Raw genomic sequence first — 23,748 nt, 5'->3', positions numbered from 1 at the left:
TCCTGGCCTCAGGTAGCCAGTGAGGGGAACCCAGGCTCCCTTCAAACTGCAAATGCTCCAGCTATGGTTAAACCGTGACTTCCTTTTCGGGGTCCTTGTTGCCTTTTCCTCTTTAACCAAATGGATTACAAGTTTCTGACCCTTGGAACTCAAACAGTTCTCACTAATCCAGGAGGCTTGGAAAGCAAGCACACAAACACAAGGACATGGGAAAACACCGGTGTTTATGCACACATACACATGCACACCCACGTGATCCAACCTCACTTCACCTCTATTTCCACGTCAAATGAGGGAAACAAAGATTTAAAAGAAGAGGAGAAAGGGATACTGCTCTTACTTGACCCATGGACACAAACCATTAAGTGTACTCCTAATTATTCTCAGCCACGATGGATAACACTTTTCCACCATGTTTCCCCTCCTTACACATGCCTGTGGAAGAATGTGATGTTGCACAGAAAGTAAAGTCTTCTGATCTCCCAAGTATAATGTTTTCCCCATGAGTCATGTTCATTTATTTACAAAAGAGGCTTGAACATCCACGGTGAACAAATCTGGAAGTGTCAATCATTCCTCTAACAAGTCTTTTGTGTTCATGACAAATAATTAAGAGCTTAAGGCAGAGAGCTATAATATAGTTTTCATGAAATCCCTTTAGTCTTTCTAGAGGGCATCTTGCAATTCAGATTCCATCAGGATCATTTAAAGCCATCTATAATGTTCATGAATGGTCACTTTCAGATCCTTACAAAATCAAAAGAAACTCTTTTTGTACCTCCACTACAAGCAGCTCTTATAAGATAAGGTGTATGGATAGAGAAAGCATGAAGGATTCCAATTTTAGTATATGTGCTGCCGAAGCGAGCACAAGCATGAAGGATTCCAAAGCATGAAGGATGTATCACAAATGCTGACAAGCCAAGACTGTTGTGGGGATTCCTGGGCCCATAAATAGTCAATGTTTCAGCATCAACTAATTCAAATGGAATATAAAATTCAAGAGACAGCACAGAATAGTAGCTAAAAGCACAGATTCTGGAGCCAGACTGCCTGGATTTGAATACTGGCTCTGTTGCTTAATAGCTGTGTGACTTTTAGGCAAGTTGCTTAGCCTTTCTGTGCTTCAATTTCATCATCATAAAAGGGGAAGATTCATAAGTGGAACCCTATGAAAGTGCCATTTTTGTTGGTCAAAAACTGGTTGGATATTGACAGTTTAATGTGGTTCAATTTAAGTTCCTACCATTTAGGACTGGTATGAAGATTAAATGTGCTTATTTATATAAAGTACTTAGAACAGTAATGGGCATAAAATGGGCACCATACTCATACTGGTTTAAATTTTTTTTGTGTGTTTATTTTTTTTTGAAAGAGAGACAGACAGAATGTGAGCGGGGGAGGAGCAGAGTCAGAGAGGGAGACACAGAATCTGAAGCAGGCTCCAGGCTCTGAGCAGTCAGCACAGAACCTGACTCAGGGCTCAAACCCCTGGACTGTGAGATCATGACCCGAGCCGAAGTCAGACACTTAACCTACTGAGCCACCTAGGCTCCCCGATCCTGGTTCAAAATGAATAAATAGGGGCGCCTGGGTGGCGCAGTCGGTTAAGCGTCCGACTTCAGCCATGTCACGATCTCACGGTCCGTGAGTTCGAGCCCCGCGTCGGGCTCTGGGCTGATGGCTCAGAGCCTGGAGCCTGTTTTGGATTCTGTGTCTCCCCCTCTCTCTCTGCCCCTCCCCCGTTCATGCTCTGTCTCTCTCCCAAAAACAAATAAACGTTGAAAAAAAAAATTAAAAAAAAAAAAAGAATAAATAAAAGAATGAATTACTGGTATATTATTGGATAGATGTATGTGTATAAATAAACAAAAGTGGCTGATAAACATTATGTAGTGATAGTTATCATAAAGCTTAACACTTGTCAGAACTTAGATGTAATGAACACAAAGCCGATGGGAGCTTATTTGTTTTGTATAAAGGATACTGATTTATATACACCCGTTCCCAACTGGACTTCTGTTAATTTTTGTAACTGCTCTAATTTCTAGCACAGTACATGGAATGGAATTTAAAAAATCAACACATTGTTTACTGAATGAACAAATGACCAATTAAATGAATGACTGCATACGCACATGCCAAGGTTGTTTTGAGGCCTGACTTGCTCCTGTTTCAAAGTCCTAAGAGCAATTTTTAGCTTCCAAGCACATAAGAATCAGCTCAAGTTCTGACACCCAGCCAGACCCACTTCCTTCTGAGTGTTAACTTTCTCAATCAGATAAACTAAGCCTGGAGACATCAGAGAAAGATCTCCATGAATCATCTTCACTGGTTCAAAGTATCTTAGCAAGCTGCATGGGGACCAGCCTAGGCTCCCTAAAGTTAGTGACAAGGCATAGCATAGTTTAATAATTGGAGAGATCTGGTCTGCAGAGAACCAATGTCAGGCCCATCTCTCACGGTGACGCCAGATACCCAATTTCTCAGACACAGGAGATCACATCCTTAAACTCATAATGTGCCAAGACTGGGACCACATGAAGAAGAAAAAACAAATTTCTTACAACAAAAGACAAAAGAGCCAAGACTTACCGGGAGGCAGCGGTAAAAACAAATTCTTGGTAGCTTCCAGAATCCTGGTCATGATGTGAAAGACTTTAAATTCAGCTGCACTGGCCCTCCCACTGCTGGGTAAAACAACACAGCCACAGTCAGCCAAGGGTTAATCTCTAAAACCCTGTTTGTAGGGGCACCTGGGTGACTCAGTCAGTTAAGCCTCTGACGCTTGATTTTGGCTCAGATCATGATCTCACGGTTCGTGAGATCGAGCCCCGTGGGGCTCTGTGCTGACAGTGTGGAGCCTGCTTGGGATTCTATCCTTCCCTCTCTCTCTGCCCGTGCTCCACTCATGTGCACTCTCACTCTCTCAAAATAAACATACATTAAAAAAAAAAAATCTGTTTTTCTAAGCAGTGGCTCTGAGTACCTAACAGAGATGGAATTCATGCTAATGGTGAAAGGCTAGGCCCTGCTGAAAGCCTCATAAGTATGATGGCGACCATCAGTCTAAAGCCTAGAATCTAACCAGACAGAAGGCACATAAATGATAAATGGTATTAATTGAAATTCCCCTTCCTAGCAGTCCTGAGCTCACACGTCCCTCCCTCCTCATCAACCACATGTCAGGGAAAGAGGATGGGTGAAGTAACAGGGCAATTCCCTAAATACTGAGTATAGAATTAAGATAGGCAGTGTCAGGGCTGGTGACAACTGCTGTCAACTGTTAACTTCCAAAAAAGCTTTGCCCAAACAGGCAGCAATTAGGGTTGTTTTAACTCTTTGCACACCTTGATAAAAGAGAGCAAGAGATACTTGCGTACAAGTGGGGAACACAGGGGTGAAGACTGTGTTTTCTCCAACTGGTTTCCATTATCTGGCAGACGAGATCCAGCTGGAGGATAAAGACAGCCTGTTAGCCTTTGCCCATACCCTCTCCCTCAGGGGTCCCTATAGCTAGCCCTCCGCAGGCCTGATGGGCATGCTCAGGGCAGCTGGCATGTGGCCTGTGCCCAGACACAGAACCAGCCTTTCTGCAGTCCATTTGGAGGCACTGGAATCCAAAATGGAAAGACTGAAAATGCACACCAGAGTCTAACAGAGACCCTTCTGTCTATGCAGGCAGTGCCCCAACTGAGCTTCCCCAGCCTGGTTAACAGGCCCTCAATCATAGGCCCTCTGCCATCAGCGAAGGTCAAGTCCAACTGGATTTGTTCTAGGCCTGGTACATGACAAAGGTCAGCGGCTGACAGTGAGAAGAAAGGAGACACAGAAGAGAATGGAGGTCCTGAGTGTCGACTGTGGAGTAAGACTGCTTTCAAGTCCAGGTCATACATTTGACTAGTTTGTCAGCAACAGAGCAGTCTCCATGGGGCTGTTGCCAGCCATGAATCCATGCACTACACGTGTAGGCTTAAGGACGGGGGGCACAGGGGGCAAATCAGAAAGGATCTCCATACAGGCACAGGCATAAGAGTTTATTCTCAGTGACAGAGATTCTCAGTTTCTCTTTGGCTGAAATCAGGTAAGATAACTCATAAGCAATATAGTCTGGTTCTGCAGCAACTTCCTCCATTTGTTTTAGAAAGCCTGTTTAGCCACCCTCCCGAGCGAATTGGGAGACAAGGCTGTTTGCTGCTGGGCAGGAGCAGGTGGATTTGGCCTCCATCAGTGGCAGCCAAGTCTAGTCACGGGTATTGAGTTTTCTGAGGCTACAGCTCTACCACTTCTGGTCCTATTAGTTCTGGTGGTTGTTAACACAAACTGCTGTTAAAAGTTTTATGTGGGGGCGCCTGGGTGGCTCAGTCAGTTGAGCGTCCGACTGCAGCTCAGGTCACGATCTCATGATCTGTGGGTTCGAGCCCCATGTCAGGCTCTATGCTGACGGCTCAGAGCCTGGAGCCTGCTTCCGATCCTGTGTCTCCCTCTTCTCTGCCCCTCCTCCACTCTCACTTTGTCTCACCCTGTCTCTCAAAAATAAATAAATGTAAAAAAAAATTTTAAAAAAGTTGTATGTGATTAACTGCAAGGAAGCATGACGCCTGAACAAAAATCCTTTAACACATTGAAGGTGAAATTTAAAGTCGACAGAAGGAATGATGACAGATGGACATGTTAAATAATTGTGTTATTAAAGGACAAAGAAAGCAAGTTAATGTCACCATGGGAAGATCAAGAACACGTTCATAAATTGAGTTCCTGGGTATAGTTTTACTACAAAGAATTATTATTATTTAAGAAAGTTTCAATGCCAGAGAGCCAGAGCTACTCAGTCGGTTAAGCGTCTGATTCTTGATTTCAGCTCAGGTCATGACCTCACGGTTCATGAGTTTGAGCCCTGCATCGGGCTTTGTGCTGACTGTGTGGAGCCTGCTTGGGATTCTCTCTCTCTCTCTCTCTCTCTCTCTCTCTCTCTCTCTCTCTCTCTCTTTCTCTCTCTCCACCCACCTCCCCCCCCCCCCCCACACACACCACTTGTGGTCTCTTTCAAAATAAACAAATTTGGGGGAAAAAAAAGATGAAGAAGAAAGTTTCAATGCCCTGCTTGTAAATATCAATATATGAGGATTCCAACCTCTCCTAATGTATTAAAAACTGTGAAATTCAAAGATACTATTTAAAAAGACACTGGTGAGGGGCACCTGGGTGGCTCAGTCGGTTGAGCGTCCGACTTCGGCTCAGGTCATGATCTCGTGGTCTGTGAGTTCAAGCCCTGCATCAGGCTCTGTGCTGACAGCTCAGAGCCTGGAGCCTGTTTCCAATTCTGTGTCTCCCTCTCTCTCTCTGCCCCTCCCCTATTCATGCTCTGTCTCTCTCTGTCTCAAAAATAAATAAAACATTTAAAAAAATTAAAAAAAAATAAAAAGACACTGGTGATTGTAATAAAGGCAGAAAACTATAAAAGGTAATAAACAAGAAATTCAATCAGGGCTATACCTAATACATATATGCAAACATATATGTTCACACACTGGTCATTTTCATACTGTTCTTACCCAAACTTGGAGAAATGGAGTGTTCTTTCTCTTTATGTGAATTTAAATACTTCAAGAAACTGGTCTACCACACTATTTCTAGGTTCTTAGTAGGGTCACACCTGAACTCCATACACTTTCTGAGAGACTCAAGACTGCCTAAAAATTCAACTGGTCACACCACTTCTATTTACACATGGACTGGTGTTATTAATTTGGATCACACAACTTCAGTGAGTGACTACTGGCTACTGAGTAGATAAGCTACCAATCCCACCAGGAGATTCTAATGTGGGAGTATTTATACAACTGAGCTAGAATCTGGCCTAATTGGGCTGTTAGGCACTCATCAAGAATTTAAGTTCAAGTTCTCTCATGTCTTCATAAACCTCCATGTACAGAAATCATTACCTATGGTTTAATAAGGAGTTAGAAGATGCCAAGATGACATATGACATATGAACATTTGGCAACCATGCCAAGTTCATTACTGTTCTATCCTTCCATGAACATAAAAATCACCATTTGAAGGAACTGCAATAAACTACTTTCATAACATTGCTTTTTTGGTTCTTTTTTCCCTTTATTCAATCTCCAGCACCAGATATACTGGTTTGAGGACAGGAAATCTGTAAAAAACCTAATCTGAAAAACTGAACCATATACTGGGAGCTACATACTGGGAGACCAGGGTGGAAGGAGCATGATAGAGAACAAAAAAGCAAAACTAACCAGTTTTGAAACATAGTCCAGAACCATCTGTTCAATTTTCTTCTTTTCTACACCCTGTAGGTGTCTCAGAAGATGGTCTTTTAGCTCAGACACCATCTGAAAACAGGATACAGATTAGATAAGTCACAACCTGCCCACTCACACCTGCTACTGGTTTAAACTAGATCCATTTATTAACACTCTTTACCAATATGAAAAATACTGGGTCTGAAGGTCCCACCAGCAGAAATGTACAAACCCATAGTGTTACTTCAATAGGCATAAGTCAAGGGCACCAACATTCTCCTCAAGAGGAACTACTGATGATTCCCTCAGTGAGCAGCCAAGAATCAGATTCCCAGCCTTAATTAGAATTCTCCAGAGAAGCTGGGCAAAACCATTAACTTAGAAGTCTTTGGGATGTACCAGATGGTTGAAGTCTAGTGCTCCCAGCCCTGGAGAACTAAAAGGAACTACTCTAATCATAGAACAACTGGGAGTTGGAGCGGGGGAGGCATGGTGTGGGACCTTTGGAAGGACACAGGCAGGAGTAAAAAGGAAATGCATCAGATACCTCCCTCTGCGCAGTGGTTACAGACACTGAATAAAGCCCCTACATGGAAAAGTAATGAACTTATTGATTCTATTGCCTCCAAACAGTCTTGTATACCTACTCTGTTCTTGGAGCTCACCAATCAGTGTGGCATCCCAGCCCTCCCCACCTTTTGTTTTTCTGTCTCCTTCCTTTCTTTTCCCCTCCCCTTTGCCTAGATGCCCTACTCAGCTAGATGCCCTCCTGGCTAGAGAGATTTTTGCATGAATAAACACCATGAGAATTGTACAATTGACATTATATGTGCACATATCTTCTATTTTAGCAGATTTGCATGTATAACATCCTAAGCAAAACTTAGCCTGTGGCATTCTGGGCCATGTGTTCATCAATTAGGCTTAAAATTTTTTGATTTATGACTACTGCATGCTTTTTTGTGCTTTTCAATTTTTCTATAATAGCCATAAAGATGAAAATTTAAGTCACCCATAATCCTATCATCTATGTTAACATTTTGAATTTTTTATTTTCCTTTTCTCTAGTGTGCACATTCATTCTAATGTTTCCTAATTTGTTTTTTTTTTCATATAATAGTTTATGTCACTAAATATTCTTAACCACACAGGTTGTGATGGCTGCACAGTATTCAATTTTAGGAAAGTACTAGAATTATTTATTCCCTTCTTACACATTATGAGATGCTTCTTATGCAAGTGTTAATAGTACTGAAAAAAATCCTTATACAATATTTGTTTGCCATATCCCCAATTACTTTCTCAGGCTAAATTCCTAGAAATGGAATTTGTTGGGTCACGTACTTAAGGTTTGTAGAGACACTGCCGAAAGACACAGAGACACTGTGGTTATACTAATTTTTAGCCACATCACATGAGACTGCCCAATTTCCCGTATGCTGAACTTTGTAATTTTTAAATTTTTGACAATTTGATACACACATACATAAATTTTTTATATTAGATTCTTTAATCTATCTAATATTTTTGTTGGTTTATGCTATAAAGTAGTGGTATTTGGGATAGGGGGACTTCAGTTGTCTTTTCCAAATAGCCAGTCATTGATTGAAAATTCTTTCTTTCCATGGTAATTTTTAAATGCCTCATTTATCATACACTGAACATTCAGATTAAAACTAGAGTCTCCGGACGGTCTATTTTGTACAAGCACCACATTGTTTCAATTATCATAGCTCAACAACATACTTAGCTATCTGGCAATGCTAGTTCCAGTCCTCTTTGTCAAGTGAGTCACTTGGTCAACTGTCAGAGAAATTTCATTGGCTTGTTAGTTGTAATTTTATTAAACCTAGAAGCTAAGGATTTGGAAATGGAATAATGTTTTTCATTTACTTTTCTAACTGGTTAATCCTAATAAAAAAGAAAATAAATTTAGAATCACCAGCTTATTAGCTTTTTCCTTATTATTTCCCATTTCCCCAGTTGATTATTTTATTTGTTTGTTGCACTGGACAATCATAGCATCTTCTTTTACTTTTGTTTCTTATTGCACTATATAGAATTGCTAGAACAATATAAAATTTTAGTGAAAATAGCAAGGATCCTTAACTTCCTTCTGATTTTAACAGGAATGCCCCCAACATTCCATTAAGAAGGGTGTTAACCATTAGTATTAGAATATCTTTTTGCCTAATTGATGTATTCCAGGAGTGGGATTTTACTTTTACCAATTTTAAGCACCTATAAAGATGATCTTTTTTTTCCCTCTTTGAACTAGTGATATGATGAATTACATTAATGTATTTGCTAATATTAAGCCTTCCTAGAAAAAAGCCCCACCTGACCATGCCATATTTTTCAAATGGACAACTGGAAAATATTTTAATTAAGCTTGTGGTATCTATGTTTATAAGTAAAAGTGGTCATTGTTAGATTTTGGTTTTAAGGTTATGCTAGCTTTCTAAAGTGACTGAGAAGCTTCCCATTTTTTGTTTTCCCAAAAAAATAATTTACATAGCATGGGGATGATCTAGATCCTTAAGATCTAGATCCTTAAGCCAGTTTGAAAGAACTGACTCATTAAATAATTTGGTGACTTTTTTGGAGATAATTTTTGACAATTTTTTCAAATTATTTATGGTTATTGTGCTTTCAAGGACTTCTATTTCTTCTTGGCTCAAGTTTGGTATTTCTCTTTATTAAGGAAAATTTAACTGGAATTTTCAAATGTGTTTTTCTCATATTTTAAAATTTTCCGTAATTTAATGTAATGGATTACCCCATTCCTAAGCCTGTACAGTATTAAAAATATTTTATTAAACTTGTCAGATGTCTCTTTAATCATTTTTTAAAACATATTTTGCATTTATTTACCAATTCCGCTCTTACAGTAATTTATATAACTCTCTTTGGTCTTCCTACAGTAGGACTTCTTGAGAAAGAATACTTTATTCTGTTGTGTTTTAAACCCCAAATACAAATGCCACAGAGACACTGTTCTTCCCTTGTTTCAAAAACTCAGTGGAGTACATTTCCTTATGATGTTCCGTAATTATATATTTTGGGGGGTGACTGATTTATGTATGTCTCTCCCACTAAACTATAAATTCTAAAAGTGCAGGGGTGCCTAGGTGGCTCAGTTGGTTAAACGTCTGACTCCAGATTTCAGCTTCAGGACCTCATGGTTCATGAGCCCAGCGTTAGGCTCTGTGCTGACAGTGTGGATCCTGCTTGGAATTCTCTCTCTCTCTCTCTCTCTCTCTCTCTGCACCCCCTGCCACTTGCACGTGCTTGCTCTCTCTCTCTCTCTCTCTCGAAATAAATAATTAAACCTTAAAAAAAATTCTAAAAGTGCAGAAATCTTATCTGTGTTGCTTAACCACTGACCACACAGGGCCTACAGGGCTGATAACAGCTATATGTTAAAAGAATGAATGAATGAATGAATGAATGAATATGAATGAAAAGAATGAATGAAAGATAAGGTTAGCATGAGAAGTACAATCTAGCCCTTTCCCCTTTTCTTGAAGCCTATCATTTTCCAGCACCCAAATGGCCCACAGACTGCTTACCAGACCCATAAGCAGTCTCTGGTGGTTGTCCTCCTCCTGGAAGAGGGGTGTTAATCTTGGCTCTGAAATTAAACAGAGCACGAGTCAAGCAGAGTGGTTTTCAGAAAATGGGCTAGAAGAAGAGAAATCAGCCTGGGTTTCCCTTCTCTGACTTATTGGGAAAACTGAACACTTTGTTGATAGGATGAAATTTTTCATTACATGTGTGACCTATTCCTACAAGCTGAACTTATCACTCAGGTGATATGCAGCTCTATTCTAACAGAGGTAGAGACTAGGAAAGAAAGAAAATGAGGAACACATTTCCCAACACCAATAGGATCTGGCTTTGATTCCTCTTCAACATGAAAACTCACCAATAAGAACCTCTGCTTCACTGGTGTCAGGGAGACTTGCATCCTCTCTTACTGCCAAGGAGGGCATAACGCAGGGACAGGGACTTGGTGAAAGGATCGCATGACTCCCTTCTTTGTGACCCCCTGTAGTTTAGTGACCTTGAGAGTCACAGAACTGAGGGTACCTGTCAATTCCTGCATCAAATAATACTAACTGAAACAAGTTATCCAACTAAAAGGTAACTAGATCAAGATGGGAAAGTGACAGGGAAGGGGCAGGCAAGCACAGTCTCACTAGATGTGCCCTCACACTCCTCTAACAGCACCTGGGTGCCCTGCTCCTCCTCTCCTGCAGCACCTGAGCCACAGCACCTGTCAAGAGAGCAGACCTTCCCAGCTCAGCAGGCTGGTGACCCTATGTGGGATGGCACAGAGGCCTCTTGACCCCTTTGGATAAATTCTACTGCATCCTACACAACCTTCCTGATTTAGATGAAGTCATTCCAGACTTGACTCCAGCAGTCCTGAATTTCACACAGATTGTTCTGTTTCTGTTAGCAATGACGTTCTTCCTAGGAAACTAGTACAAACTAAGCACGTGAGAGGAAGGGACAAGTCCCTAATGTGCCCTCAAAAAGGATACTGGTCACAGGATGCAAACTGGCCAAAAGTACAGGGGCAGGAGTGACGGACACGACAAAATCCTGGACAACCAGCAACACTTCCCAGATTGCAACATTCCCAGCAGTACGTGGAGGGTGAGCATGAATCAGACACATTCACACCCTGGCCGCTGGGCAGGACTCTGGCTAGTGGCAGAACCCCCTGGCTTCAGGCATGGATGGCCTGGTAACACAGGCTGAGGACGGTTCCCTTGGGGCTGTTCAGTGAGCACAGGCTCTGTCGGCCTGGGCTGGATGACAAGTTCACTATCATGGTTCACATGGGCTGTGCACACAGCTGCAGGATGTACCCCAACACACTATATAAAATAATTTCTGTTAGGGTCACCCAATATGTACCTAAACACCCAAGCCTATAAAACAACAGTGGGATATAAAAATAACAGCTTTTCAAATGGAGGCTGGCCTCCAGGAGGCATGAAAGGGTTCCAGGGGGCAAAACCACAGAAAACTTGTACCTGGGTATGCTTAACATTCTCTTCCCCCAGTTTCACCTGGACAAACACCCTGTTCATCAAGACTTACCTAAGACGTTGCTCCCTCTGGGAAGGCTTTTCTAACCTCGCTCTCTTCCCCAATCACCCCCACTCCTGACCCACTCCCTCCCCCACTATGGTTCTATAACACCTGTCACCTGGTTTAGAAACCATGTGTTAGCACCTCTTCCTCACACATTCATGACAAAGCAGCCACCTTAGGTATCCCCTGCACCAAGCGCTGTGCTGTATGAGGCACTATAAACATCAGCCCATTCACACTCATTTTCTCCTCACCTTGCCCTGAAAAGGATAGCGCACAAAATGAATAGACGGCTTGCCCAGGAGCACACTGAGAGCACTGTGGACAAACTGGAAGTCAAGCCAAGTTCTGTCCAGGTCCAAGCCTGTGCTCTTCCCCCATAACCACACAGCTCACCCAGAGACTCCTCATCTTTGTACCCCTATGGCCTAGCCTAGTGAGTGCCCGAGTGTTAACCAAGTCACAGACTCTCGCATGATCAGCCCGCTGGAAAGAAATCAGCTCTAGGCCAGGGGAACTGCCCAAGTGCATCCTGTGGGTACAGCCACAGGGCATGGTAATTAGATCAAGTCCATGAAGAAAAATAATGAAAACCACAAGGCTAACACTGAAGGACTGGCCCAGCAAAAGTACATTCAGCAGCTGCCCCTGCAGGTCCCAGTGCCAAGACAGACAGGGAAGGAGCTGGGTGGTCCCTCTAACAGGAAGATATTCAAGGGTACTGCCTTCATTACACTATTGGGTGTGATTTTCTTGCCAACTCACAGTGGTAGGAAAGACAGTGTTACAAACCAAACACTGACATCCAGAAGGCTTTATTATAGGTCTTTTCTTACCCAAATTCCTTGCTTCTAGGTTAGAAATCACCCTATAAAGAAATTAGCCAATGTTATTCACATATAAAGATTAAAAAAAAAAAGCCACAATACCATACAAAGACATCCTCCATAAAAACCACTGCAGAAACTGTTCTCAGGTCGCTGAAAACCTCAAACACTTTAATCAACTTGGCAAAAGCCGCATTAGGCAATTATAAGATCTCAAAACCCTTTAGTGCAAACAATGACAATAATTCAGAACAATCGCAGCTCTCAGTTATTGGAAATAATGGGAACAGAAAATAGAACAGGGCTGGAATGGGGCCTACACTTGTAGCACTCTGAGATGACTCATCTATCCAGAAAATGTGCTTTCAAAATAAGAGCCAGTTCGTCAGTCCACTGACACTTTTTAAATGAACCTACTGTCTCTACCCACCTTAAAGTGCTCAGTTAGTAAGAGCTTTATCACTTATAATTCATCCATCCTCTCGATGAAAGTCTACAAGGTTTAACACATACAATTTTCCCACTAGAAACTCCAGCACTGAACTCAAGAATAGGGCCCAGGTGGCTGCATTCATTTAAGTTGACAGCATCATCTAAGGGTACTCAACAAAAGTAAGCTACTTCCATGAAAGTTACCCAAAAAAGGAATCGCAAAAGATAGCCATCTTATAGGAACACCAATCCCTAATTTTACTTACTTCGTTGCATTATCAAGAATATTCTTCACATACACCATGGACCTTCTTCTTCCTGTTTTCTAGAAGGGAGAACATGTCAGAGGTGTGGAAGGTAGAGGTTTTGTGGGTGACATTTTTCACACTAAGGACATAATGCAATATAGGAAAGAAGTATAATTTTAGCAAAAAAGAAATATACTTTCCAAGTAACCAAAATAGCTAGGTTCTTAAAAATTAGTTTAGAAAACATTGTAGTCTGAAATTATTAGATTTGTAGGAAGGTGCAAGTCAACTATACACTGTTGTGTTATACACAACAAAACTACAATTATATACAATGCTAAAGAGAGATTTCATGTACTCTCCACCCGGTCTCCCCCAGTGTCTCCATCTTCTATAAACAACTATAGTACAATATCAAAATCGGGAAACGGATGTTGGTAAGATGAGGGTATAGTTTGATGTCATTTCATCATATATGCAGATTCACGTACCATAGTGCACCACCTCGATCAAGTTACGCAACTGTTCCATCTTTCCAAAGATCTCCCTTGTGCTGCCCGCTTTGTAGTCAGTCCCAGCCACTCTTTTTTCAACTATCCCTAATCCCTAGCAACCACTAATTTGGGAACACCTAGATTTTTAAATCAAATTTTAACTATACAAGTACTGCAAGAACCCATGTTAAGACCTGGAGGTTAATCCCATTTCTACTATGAATATGCTATGTGTGTCCCTTAACCTCTGTGCACTTGATTTTCCTCCTCAAGAGAACAGAGAGCAGAGAAGCACTTTGGTCTTCTTGCAACAATGCAAAAGGACCTGGCAACTGGAGAGACCTGCAAATTTAAGCCAGCCTCAAGACTTAAGGGCATCACCTCATCAAATGTACTATGCTTTTGCTTTTTGCTTTATTCTTATGAATCCACACAAACCTCTTCTGAGATCAGGCTGTGCCATTCTCTCCTGACCATGCTGTTGTTATAGTGCAAGTGTGGCTTGGAGTACTTAACATATTCCAGGTTGGAGTTCAGTTTTTCCCAGTAACCCTTAAAACTATGCACCTGTAGGAGACAAAAACATTGGTGAGCTTGAGAAGCAGGGCCTGTGGCCCAAACTACCCGGTAAGGATCACTGGAGCCTTGCTGCAAAGCTGGGCTTGCTTTACTTCCTCAGCTCTCATAGGGTAGCATTTATGAGTGAATTCTTCCCACGAAAGATGGCATTTCCCTCCTGAAAGGAATTCTAAATTGGAGAGACTTGGGGTGCCTGGGTGGCTCAGTCGATTAAGCATCTGACTCTTGATTTCGGCTCAGGTAATAGTAATACATTTTTTTAATGTTGAAGGATATATTGACACAAATTGCTTTTAAAGTTTTACATTTTAAATTTAAGTATAATTAACATACAGTGCTATATTAGCTTCGGGAGTGCAACACAATGATTCAAGACTTCTATATATGAATCAGTGCTCACCATGGTTAAGTGTAGTCAGCATCTGTCATCAAACAACATTATTATAATCTTATTGACTAGATTTTCTATGCTGTACTGTTCATCCGTGACTTATTGCATAACTGGAAGTTTCTACCTCTTAATCCCCTTTATCTAATTCACCCATCTGCCCCCCACCCCAGATGCCGTCTGGCAACCACTAGTTTGTTCTCCGTATTTAAGAGTCTGGTTTTTTTTGTCTATTTTTGTTTTGTTTCTTAAATTTCACATAAGTGAAATCATAAGGTATTTGCCTTTCTCTGTCTGACTTATTTCACTTAACATTATATCCACTAGGCCTATCCATGTTGTTGCAAATGGCAAGATCTCATTCTTTTTTTAAAACTGAGTAATATTCCATTGTATATATATACCACTTCTTTATCCATTCATCTATGGATGGAAACTTGGGTTGCTTCCATATCTTGGCTATTGTAAATAATGCTGCAATAAACACAGCGGTGCATATATCTTTTCAAATTAGTATTTCACTTTCTTTGAGTAAATACCCTGTAGTAGAATTATTGGATCATATGGTAATTCTATTTTTCATTTTTTGAGGAACCTCCTTACTGTCTTTTTACAGTGGATGCATCAATTTGCATTCTCACCAAAAGAACATGGAGGTTTCCTTTTTCTCCACACTCTTGCCAATACTTGTTATTTCTTGTCTTTTTGATTCTAGCCACTCTGACTCTGATGAGTGTGAGGTGATATCTCATTGTGGTTTTGATATGCATTTCCCTGATGGTTAGTGATGTTGAGCATCTTCCCATGTGTCTGTTGGTCATCCGGATGTCTTCTTTGGAGAAATGTCTATTCAGATCCTCTGTCCATTTTTAATTGGATTATTTGGTTTCTTGGTGTTGAGCTATAGAAGTTCTTTATATATTTTGAATATTAACCTCTTATTGGACATATTCAGTAGATCGCCTTTTTGTTTTGTTGGTTTCTTTTGCTGTGCAAAAGCTTTTTATTTTTATATTGCTCTAATAGTTTATTTTTGCTTTTGTTTCCCTTGCCTAAGGAGACATATCTGGAAAAATGTTTCTGTGGCTGAGGTCAAAGTATATACTGACACAAACTGTTTTCTTAAATCAATGAAGATAGATTTATGATACACTTTCTTGCCAAACTATACATGTTTATAAAAGATAGGACTAGAGCCAAAGGTGCAATGTGTAGCCATAAAACAAAGTGAGCTAATGCCTAGTGTGGTGACAGACTTGGCTGCATTGCAAGAAAAAAAAAGAAAATTTATACAAAATATGTCTCAACCAAGAAAAATGCCCTTACGTTAAATAATAGCACATTATCCAAATTCTTATTGGAAGTCCATTGGTTCAAAATGAATTTTGGAGTATTAGTAAATTACATAATAATATTAACTTACTGTTTTAGAAGGCTGAAAGGCCCATCCAGCCAACATCTCTTCTCACAGAGACAAGAAAAACTATGTTCAAGAAAAGGGCATTTCTAGGGGAAACCGGCACACTGGCCAAGTCACACCACCAACTTGACCTACCTACCTCACCTTTTCTTCCCCTTTCAATTTATTTAAAATTAATATACCTTTATCCACCCTTTGGTCTTCCTTCTATTGAAAAAAATAATAATGAAAGCAAATACTGCCAACATTTGGCAGTATTCAGTCCCTGACAGGAAGTCAGTACAGCTTTCTTGCTATTCTACCCCTGGGTTCAGGCACTCTAGGGCCAAAGCCCAAAAACTAATTGGTGTTGTGGTGACACCTAGTGGTCAGTTAAAATACTAGCTCTGCCTGCTTTGCCACCACAGTCCCACCCCTCTGATCTTGTGAGGAACACGGATGCCCTTTTATCTGTCATGGGGCCTCTTCCCCTCAAGCCAAACACCACTGTGCTGTCTGAAGACCCCACTCACACACTGTAACTCCTAAGACAAGATCTCTCCCAAGCTACCTTCCTTCTCCTTCCTCCCCCATTAAAAAAATCCCTGTTCTCAGCTGAGAATAAACAGATAAAACAAGTCCATAGATAGGTTTCCAAGAGGGTTATGAACCCACTGATTGTATGTAAAATGGAGTGACTTATAGGAGCAATTTTCTGGGGACAAGGTCTACAGCCTGCACCAGATGTTCAAAGGAATTCATAACCTAAAATAGTTCAGAACCACTGGGTTAGAAGGAGAAGGATCTAAGTTTTAAAATTAAACAAACAAAAAACACTTTAAAAAAGAAACAACTGTTAATCAAAAGTCCCAGAAATATTTTACTTAAACCGGTGGGTCTTTCAAGAATGTCACCGGGCTGCATGCCATAACATAAGTGAAAACAATTAGTGGCTGATGTCGCTACATGGTATCTACAACGTAAGTGATGTAATTTTTTAAGTTATGAAAATTCTCAGGGATCACTGTAATTGGAAAGTCTATTTGGAGGCCTAAGTAATAGATAAGACCCAGAGTTTGAAAATAGATTTGAGTACGTAAAAGACAAGGGGAGGATGTTCCAGATGGGGCATGTAGGGAGGGAGCAAAGACTGAATGAAAGACTGGAGTGATCCGGGGTTTAGATCAGAGAGCATTAGAGAAAGCAGAGAAAGCAAACAATAGTACTTGGTTCTCTGTGGCAAAGATTGCTGCCTCTAGCACGTCACTCCCAACCTCAGTAAACACCTGGCTTGCATCCCCTAGACATTTAACTGGTGTGGGGTGTGACCTGAGCTTCCTGAGTTTTAGAAGTTCCCTGGGCAACCCCAATGCTCAGCCAGGGCAGAGAACCCTGCTTAAGCATGCCTGCCCAGGTAATCCCAGTCTCCCACCCAGCCTCGCATATTTGCCTCATCTACACCCCTGGTTTACAGGCTGATGAAGAACCAGCTGTCTGAAGACTCACGATTGTGTTGTTAAATAGTAGGAGAAAGGATCAAAGAGAAGGTCAACCAATCTAGGACAGATCTCGAACGTCAATGAAAAACAAGCATACTCATTAACCCAGAGAATTCAAGCAGCTCCAAGATAAAATTTTAGATGCTTTAACACAGAAAGAGGGGGGAAGAGGGAGTGAAAGCTACACAGTCACATCCTAACAGTCAACCTGGGAGCACAGAAAACCACTCCTGTGTTGCTCAATTAGTACTTATGGAACCAGTTGTGAACTCAACATGGTGTTCATCAGAAACAACAGCATCAACACAAAGTAAAAGCCACAACAGCCCAGAAAGAACACTGCAGGCTACTTCAGAAGAGCTCAAAACTTTAAAATACACAAAAATACTTTATAAAAAAATATTGATGAATTTAGCTACTTCTGGGAGATGCTAGTGTTAGAAGCCATCAGATCCTCAGGGAAGCCCCAGAAGTATTTTCTTGCACAAGAAGGAGTTTTAAAGTTTGATTCTGAAAGAAGGCAAATTATCCCAGGTCTCCTCTTGAAAAATAATCTCCTTTTATCTCTTAGGAGGACATGAAATAATTATTAAAGGAAGCCCATCAAAATTATTAATTGAACCAAAGGACCAAAGAATTACATTAAGGGACTGTTCCCCATTAATGGTTTGGGTTGCCAGTTGATTTTAGGAGGGAAAAAAAATCCCTGTGGTACTGGCTCATCTGCAAATTACTGCCAGGAAAAACAAAAAACAAAACAAAACAAAATCTGCCTTTTATTTCTAAAAGTCCCTCTGGCTTTGGTTCTACATCTGATTAACCATCATCTTCTTAGAGGAGAAGAAGCCAACTCAGAGACCTTTACTCTTCATGCCAGGGCTCAACTAGCAGAACTAAAGCATCAATCCAATTTGTTCAGTAGATACCATCTCAGTATCAACTTCTATTTGCAGCCCAGAGAAACACAGTGACCCACTACCTCTAGTGCAGATAGAACATAGAAACACCTGTGTGTCCATAAACCCAGCAAAGCACCATATTAAGCCAAAATGCTCTAAACAGATCATTAGATCCATACAGAGGACCAGTGACTAGATCTCCTGAAGCTTCCCACAAAGGGGACTGCATGTTGTAAGTGCCAGTTCTCCTACTTATAAATTAACTTCCTCTTTCTTCTCAACACCTAGGAAAAAACAATCTCTCTTCTTTGCCCAGCCAGGTGGCTCCCTTAGCCATTTTTAATGGGCTGCATTTTAACGTAATCACTAAATATGACTCTAAACTATTCCATTTCACATTTCACAATCAGCATATACCCTGAGGAAGCCAATGCTATTTCCCTCCTTTCAACCTTAAGCATTCAACAGAACATCTCCAACCAAACCTATGAATAACAGCAGCACAGCCTAGTGACTCAGTCTGTTCCTCAGTTTCATCATCTGAGATATAAACTGAAGATACCCCCATCTCTGTAGATATAATAGAAATGAATATACCAGCCTAGTGCTCCATTTCTAATAGGTAGTATTTCTTTGTAGCATCATAAAATTATGTTTGACAATATTCACTGAACTTGTCATAACTCACTGCCCCAGAAAATATGTTGTACAGGAAAACTTTTCTACAACAGTCTGTTCACAGAAGACTTCACTTCTGCTGTCACTAAATGTGTGAGCTCCACCCCTGCCCCCATCCATTAATTCTCCAACACCACCTGGGTGTCCTATAGTTTAACTCAGTTCTGACACTACCTGAAGACAGCATCAAATCCCACAGGCTGCCTATAAACTGGAGGTTCCCAACACCCCCTGGGGTTTGATAATTCACTGGAGTAGCCCACAGAAATAAAAAAAAAAAAAAACCAGTTTACTTATTATATATTGGTTTATTGTAAAAGGATACAACTAAGGAAAACCAGGGGCACTTGGGTGGCTCAGTCAGTTACGAGTCCAACTCTCGATTTCAGCATAAGTCAAGATTTCACAGTTCTAACATTGAGCCCCTTGTTGGGCTCCCCACCAAGCATGGAGCCTGCTTGGGATTCTCTCACTCTCTCACTGCCCCTCCCAAGCTCACTCATACACAGTGCCCATGTCCTCATTCCCTCTCTCCCTCTCAAAATAAAGAAACATTAGTGGTACCTGGGTGGTTCAGTTGGTTAAGTGACTGACTTTGGCTCAGGCCACAATCTCATGGTTAGTGGGTTTGAGCCCTGCATGGGGCTCTGCGTTGACAGCTCAGAGCCTGGAGCCTGCTTCGGATTCTGTGTCTCCCTCTCTCTCTGCCCCTCCCCACCCCCACACACACTCTCTCTCTCTCTCAAAAATAAACTTAAACAAATAAATAAACAAACATTTAAACAACAACAACAACAACAACAACAACAACAACTAAGGAACCACCAGATGGAAGAGATGAATAAGACAAGGCATGGGGGAAAGGGCTCAGAGTTTCCATGCAATCTTCAGGAACACCACCCTCCTACAACTTCACCTGTTCATCCATCTCAGAAACTCTTCAAACTCCTTCAGTAAAGGTTCTTTATGGAGGCTCCATTACATAGGCAGGATTGATTAAATCATTGGTCATTGGGGACTGAACTCAATCTCTGGCTACTCTCTCTTACCTCTGGAAGTGAGGAGGGAATGGGCTTAAATTTCCAACTTTCTAATCACGTGTTCGGTTCTTTAGATAACCAGCTCCTAGTCTTAGGTGCTTTCGAAAAATCACCTTATTAACATAACTCGAGTGTAGCTGAAAGGAGCTTGCTATGAATAAAAAAAAGACATTCTTTACACCTTTGTGCCCTGGGGTGATTTCAGGCACTGGGAACAAACACTAAATATAACACAAGATGTCCCTGTAGCTCTTACCACTTAAGAAATTATAAGGAACTCTCTGTCAGGAATCATGGATGAAGACCAAAAGTGTATTTCTAGTTTTACCATAGTATCACATGTGATACCATAGTATCACATATATACAGTGATTTTGGAAAAATCACTATTTGTCACATAACCAATTGACATTTCTGGTAATGCTACATTGTTATCAAAGCAACAATACTCATTTTTAAAATTGTAAGCTATTACATTGTAATTTTGTTGCTACTTCGGATCTCTAACCAACCTTTTATTTAAATGATGGTGGTTGTCTGTACTGGGAGGGTCAAGGGAAAAACTGTTGTATTTCACCAAGCACTTAATGACACCCGTGCTCTACCCAATTAAAACAGTATTCTTAAAACACTTTTTAAGTGAAGAAGCATAATTAAATAAACAAGCCTCTACACGGAGAAGAGCCCAGGTGCCAATAATTGTTTTCCCAATTGCTCAGGGGTACTGAGACCCCAAATAGGCATTTGACATAACACCCTCACTTCTGAGTGGAAGTAAGTGGGAAGGGGATTTAAGTCTCTGACTTTCCCAGTCTCTGGGTCAGATAGTTAATCTCTAATCAAATGACAAAAAGGTTTCCTTACTTTATAAAATGAAAATAGAGATGTCTGGCTTAAAAAATACTTTGGTAGGGGTGACTGGGTGGCTTAGTCAGTTGGGCGTCCGACTTTGACTCAGGTCATGATCTCAACATGGTTGGTGGGTTCGAGCCCCGCGTTGGCTCTGTGCTGACAGCTCAGAGCCCGGAGCCTGCTTGGATCCTGTGTCTCCCCCTCTCTCAAAAAATGAACAAAATGTTAAAAAAAACAAAACAAAACCCCCAAAAAAACCTTTGGTAAAAATTTCCCATTTCTCCATCTGTGATATGCTTGTTCACCTTTTATCTTTATATTCAAGTAGGTGGTTTATATATTTTAATCCTTAGGTGCTCTTGTGGTGGGACAGTTTTAATAGTTTCTCTTCTCACCATAAAATCAAAGGTAATTTTGGGGCGCCTGGGTGACTCAGTCAGTTGAGCGTCCGACTTTGGCTCAGGTCATGATCTCTCAGTTCGTGAGCAGCCCCGTGTCAGGCTCTGTGCAGACAGCTCAGGGCCTGGAGACTGCTTCGGATTCTGTGTCTCCCTCTCTCTCTCTGCTCCTCCCCTGCTCACACTCTGTCTCTGTCTCAAAAATAAATAAAGATTAAAAAAAAATTTTTTTTAATCAAGGGTAATTTTAAACCTTTCACAAAAATGGCCACTTCCCCAGAAAAAACCATGTTTTATGAAGGGGTAAAATCATTCATAGGAAGGTCACTCTTGATAACACTGCTTTTAAGGCAAGGACCTTGTTCCAATATACTTGTTGTTTAATTGTTTAAAATCTTTTGGAAACCATTTTATAAAGCAAGGAAGCCACTTGTCTTTCAGGTGATAAACTTCTAATGTAACTGGTTTATGCTAGTTAAATTACATATTCATATGTTAAACGTTTGTAAAGTACTCCACAGGAGAATTATTTGCAGAGAGAGCAGGAAGAAAGTGCTTATCTAGTTTCACTTTGCCTTTCCCTCTCCTGACTCCTTATCAGGGCAGTCATCTACCAAGGAGAATGGAAGCAAGTGTGGTCAGAGTAAATAGGGGTCCCTTGGGCCTCATGGAAATTCCGGCAGCAAGCATGCATTCAAAAGGTAACTTGTGATTCAGGTCATAGGTACTCAGAGCCAAGTCCTGTAGCTGAATAAGCATGGCAAGAACAGTCATATAACTGGGACCGGGGAGGGAGGAGCGGGATGGGGGTGGTGGGGGTTGAGCCACTGCAAGCAGGTCCATCGCAATATAATTAAGCTGGGACTTGGGGTAGAAGAAGTAGGTCAAAGGCAGCGGCTTATAGTGAGGGGTATTGTGCAAGCAGAAATGAGGAAACGTGAGACAGATCAGAGCCAGGTGTCCTGTGAGCTGGGAGGTTCTGATTAGGGTCTCCCATGCTGAGTGATTGGGGTGGGGGCTGGGGAGCTGGCGGAACCAAATTTAGTACCATCTCCTCCTGAGCCCAAAGCCCATCCCAGCAGTGTACCTTCAACTTCCCAGACAGATCTTGTCTGTGAGGACAAGGTCAGGTCGTGAAGAGATCTATAGTTGGAACCTGTGCTATTGTAACCCTTCCTGCCAGCGTGTAGATACATGTGGAGCAGTGGGAGAGCTCCTCAGCAGGTTTGGAAGACAGCTGTCTGCAAGGCCAAATGCTAAAGATAATTAGGGGAGAGGAGAAATTAGTGAGAAGGCAGAGGGAATATCAGGGGAGAGAAAACATGAACAAGATAAAAACGCATCATTTTACACACAAATAGAAAAAAGAAGAAAGAAAAAGTGCAAAAACAAGCCACTTTGTTCCTAAGCAAAGCAAATCATATTCTTAGCATTAAGCCAAGGGGTAAAAAATGAAGAGAACCTTCACATCACTCTTTTATACTTAATTTTTTAAATGAAAATATATGACAGTGATAAGGTTATAGTAAAACCGATGAACTCGTACATTCCTTGTAAGTTAATCACAACTTTTTTTTAAAGTTTATTCATTTTGAGAGAGAGAACGAGAGGTGGAGAGTCAGAGAGAGAGGGAAAGAGATCATCCCAAACAGGCTCCATGCACTCAGCCCGACACAGGGCTTGAACCCACAAACCGTGAGATCACTTACCTGAGCGGAAATCAAGAGTCAGATGCTCAACCGACTGAGCCACCCAGGCTCACCTGCAACTTCTTTTTAAAATACCAATTTGGCAATAAGAATCAAAAGCTATCAAAACTGTCAGTCTTTCACCCAGTAATACTCCTGGACATTTAACCTTGGGGGGAATAAATCAAAGGAAAAACTGTCTATATAAAAATATTCACTGAGACGTCATTTTTAATAGCAATTTTTTAAAACGGGGGCTGAAGACAAAGTAAATATTTCAAAACAGAAAAATGATTAATGAGGACACAACAACCCAGCAGAATTCTATGGAGCCATTAGAGATCATAATCATGACATCATGTGGCAGCATGAAAACTGCTTGATATGATTTGCCATCTTTATTCAGTATCTCTAGATGGCCACTACTACTAGGTAATAAATGCATACCTAGGACAGAGACCAGGAGGAAGTGGGGGGGGGGTGAGGGGGACCGACAGTTGATATGTTAGGACCTGTAGAATTGTGGGTGACACTGGTTTCTCTTTAAAATTTTCCATTGTGCGGTTTATTGTGTGTCCACTAAACACATTATGGGTTTGGTAGGACTAGTGATAAAAGCAGAAAAAAAATGAAAGGAGAGAGGATCTTAAGAACCTTTTAAGCTATTAATCAAACCTTTCTTTCCCCTCCATCTTCCTCCCTTTGTCGAGCTTCCCAGTGGTCTCAGGCTGTGGCCGAGAACCATCACTTGTTGGTCTCCTTGAAGGACCCTTCTTAGGACCAAAACCCAGAACCACTACACCTGCCCCCATTGGCCCTCTCTCACTCGAAGGGCATCACCGTAACCTCAGACCTCATGGCTTTCACCCCAGCTGCCCAGGCCTGGCCTGCCCTTCATGAACCCACAAGAATCAAGTGTAAATGAAAGGGCACAGCACAGTGAGCT

The 23,748-nt window shown here is 41.2% G+C and overlaps 1 protein-coding gene across 11 annotated transcripts in view; it reads right to left on the bottom strand.

The window, feature by feature from the left end:
* The window catches only part of GSAP (gamma-secretase activating protein), a 136,876-nt gene that overhangs the window by 7,333 nt on the left and 105,795 nt on the right, over window positions 1–23,748 (bottom strand). For 7 of the 11 annotated variants that reach the window (XR_015248066.1, XM_086696863.1, XM_086696865.1 and 4 more), the window contains 7 exons: window positions 13,821–13,949; window positions 12,907–12,965; window positions 12,218–12,249; window positions 9,845–9,906; window positions 6,267–6,362; window positions 3,351–3,454; window positions 2,596–2,690 (listed from right to left, as the gene is read on the bottom strand). Coding sequence is in view for 9 of the 11 variants with exons in the window: in XM_086696863.1 (XP_086552989.1) it covers window positions 2,596–2,690; window positions 3,351–3,454; window positions 6,267–6,362; window positions 9,845–9,906; window positions 12,218–12,249; window positions 12,907–12,965; window positions 13,821–13,949 (577 nt within the window). In the remaining 2 variants the exon portion in view is untranslated. The remainder of the gene's footprint in view (window positions 1–2,595; window positions 2,691–3,350; window positions 3,455–6,266; window positions 6,363–9,844; window positions 9,907–12,217; window positions 12,250–12,906; window positions 12,966–13,820; window positions 13,950–23,748) is intronic. The other 4 variants (XR_015248067.1, XM_086696858.1, XM_086696862.1 and 1 more) reach the window with 1 other exon arrangement.

Source organism: Puma concolor, chromosome A2 (genome assembly GCF_028749965.1).
Source record: "Puma concolor isolate L17-30 chromosome A2, mPumCon1.1.hap2, whole genome shotgun sequence".
In the NCBI taxonomy this organism is placed as follows: domain Eukaryota; kingdom Metazoa; phylum Chordata; class Mammalia; order Carnivora; family Felidae; genus Puma; species Puma concolor.
Note: the sequence above shows the minus strand (reverse complement) of the source record. Positions and strands in the feature narration are given on the sequence as shown.